Source organism: Mesitornis unicolor, unplaced genomic scaffold, assembly GCF_000695765.1.
Source record: "Mesitornis unicolor isolate BGI_N332 unplaced genomic scaffold, ASM69576v1 scaffold15340, whole genome shotgun sequence".
Classification (NCBI taxonomy): Eukaryota; Metazoa; Chordata; class Aves; order Mesitornithiformes; family Mesitornithidae; genus Mesitornis; species Mesitornis unicolor.
Window position 1 is genome coordinate 60,432 of NW_010157798.1, and position 1,426 is coordinate 61,857.

The following is a 1,426-nucleotide window of genomic DNA, read 5'->3' on the forward strand; positions in this document are numbered from 1 at the left end:
CATTCCTGAGGGGACTTTGTGAAACTGCCAACAATAAATGAGGGTTAAATTTCACATTTTTTATGTATGTGATGAGAATTTCATTTATGTAGTTTATGTCAAGAATATGTATGTCAAGTATGTAGAAGTAATGCATGGGGTACTCAGAAATATAATAAAGATGTCAAACAGTCTTGTTTTATTTGCTAACCTGGACTTGAATATGTATGCTTTTTCCTTTAAGGTCAGAAAGTACTCAAAAATGATTGAACTGTATCAGCAGAAAATCCTTAATCTAACCATCAGAGTGGAGCATATGGAGAAGAGCAGTGTGTCTTTCACAGAACTGGACTTCCAGTTACTGAAAGTGGAAATCAATGACCTAGAGAGACTGGTCACTCAGCTGAAATCCAGCCTTGTTGGAAGCAATGTCATCGTTGAGCAAATATATTTGGAGGTATTGCCAGACACTTAATTTGCCACAGAGGGTTCAAATATACAGATAGACTATTCTCTCTTTAGTGTTTAGGTTGAGGAAATGTAGACTGTTTCTACTGCAGCCAGTGGAATTATTTTAGCATTTCATCAGCATAAATTAAAAGAAAACTTGAGCTTAAATGTATTAACATTTTTTTTCCTTGATATAGAGCACAGAAAAGCAAAGAAACCTCAAAACAAATTGAGACCCCTTATTTTTGCCAACTACCTGCCTGAAAGTTAACAGTTTTGCATAATGTTAAGCACGTGAGCCGATTAAATTATTATAATAAATATTAATTTATAGACCCCCATGCTTGAAAGCCTCCATGCTTTAACTTAGATAATTAAAAAATTAGCTTCTTGTTGCTAGGGCAGTGGCCCAATCAATATGAAATCAAGAAGTGGGAAAGACTATCACCTTCCCAGCAGACTATAAATCACATTTTCAAAATGGTAATTAATCACTCACCTAGAGAGAATAATTACTTCAGATGGAAAGTGAAATATAATTTTCTCCATTGTCCTCTAGCTCATCAGGTAGGTGATTGAGAACATTATTTGTCTCTGGAAATAAAATTTCCAGATACTTTTGTAAGACTGGAATAAGTACATTTAATAGCTAGTACTTGGGTAAGACTTACTGGATATTTTTATCCTATGTATGCATTATGGTATACAGCTGAGTGTTAAAGCATTTCCTTGTGGTCACATACCTCTGCTGGAAATGTAAAGTTCAGGCTAGCAGGATAATGTCTGTTCTTAGGGTTATTACTTAAAACCTGTTCTATGACATCTTCAGCCTTGCCTGCAAATATCTAAAATAATACTGACAGAAATTTGAACTTGCTCTCCATTTTTTTTTCCTCTAGATCACTAATCTGACTATACTGGTAAATGAACTAGAATCACTGGACAAAAACAACATCCTTGCCATTCGTCGACAAATTGTGTCTCTTCAGACTCGATT

The 1,426-nt window shown here is 34.9% G+C and overlaps 1 protein-coding gene across 1 annotated transcript in view; it reads left to right on the plus strand.

Annotated features, from left to right (window-relative positions):
• Positions 1-1,426, plus strand: part of LOC104538287 (olfactomedin-4-like) — a 22,653-nt gene that overhangs the window by 12,060 nt on the left and 9,167 nt on the right. The window contains 3 exon segments of the mRNA XM_010181439.1: positions 224-436; positions 1,329-1,424; position 1,426. The exon segment at position 1,426 is cut by the window's right edge and continues 75 nt beyond it. Of these exon segments, the coding sequence (XP_010179741.1) occupies positions 224-436; positions 1,329-1,424; position 1,426 (310 nt within the window).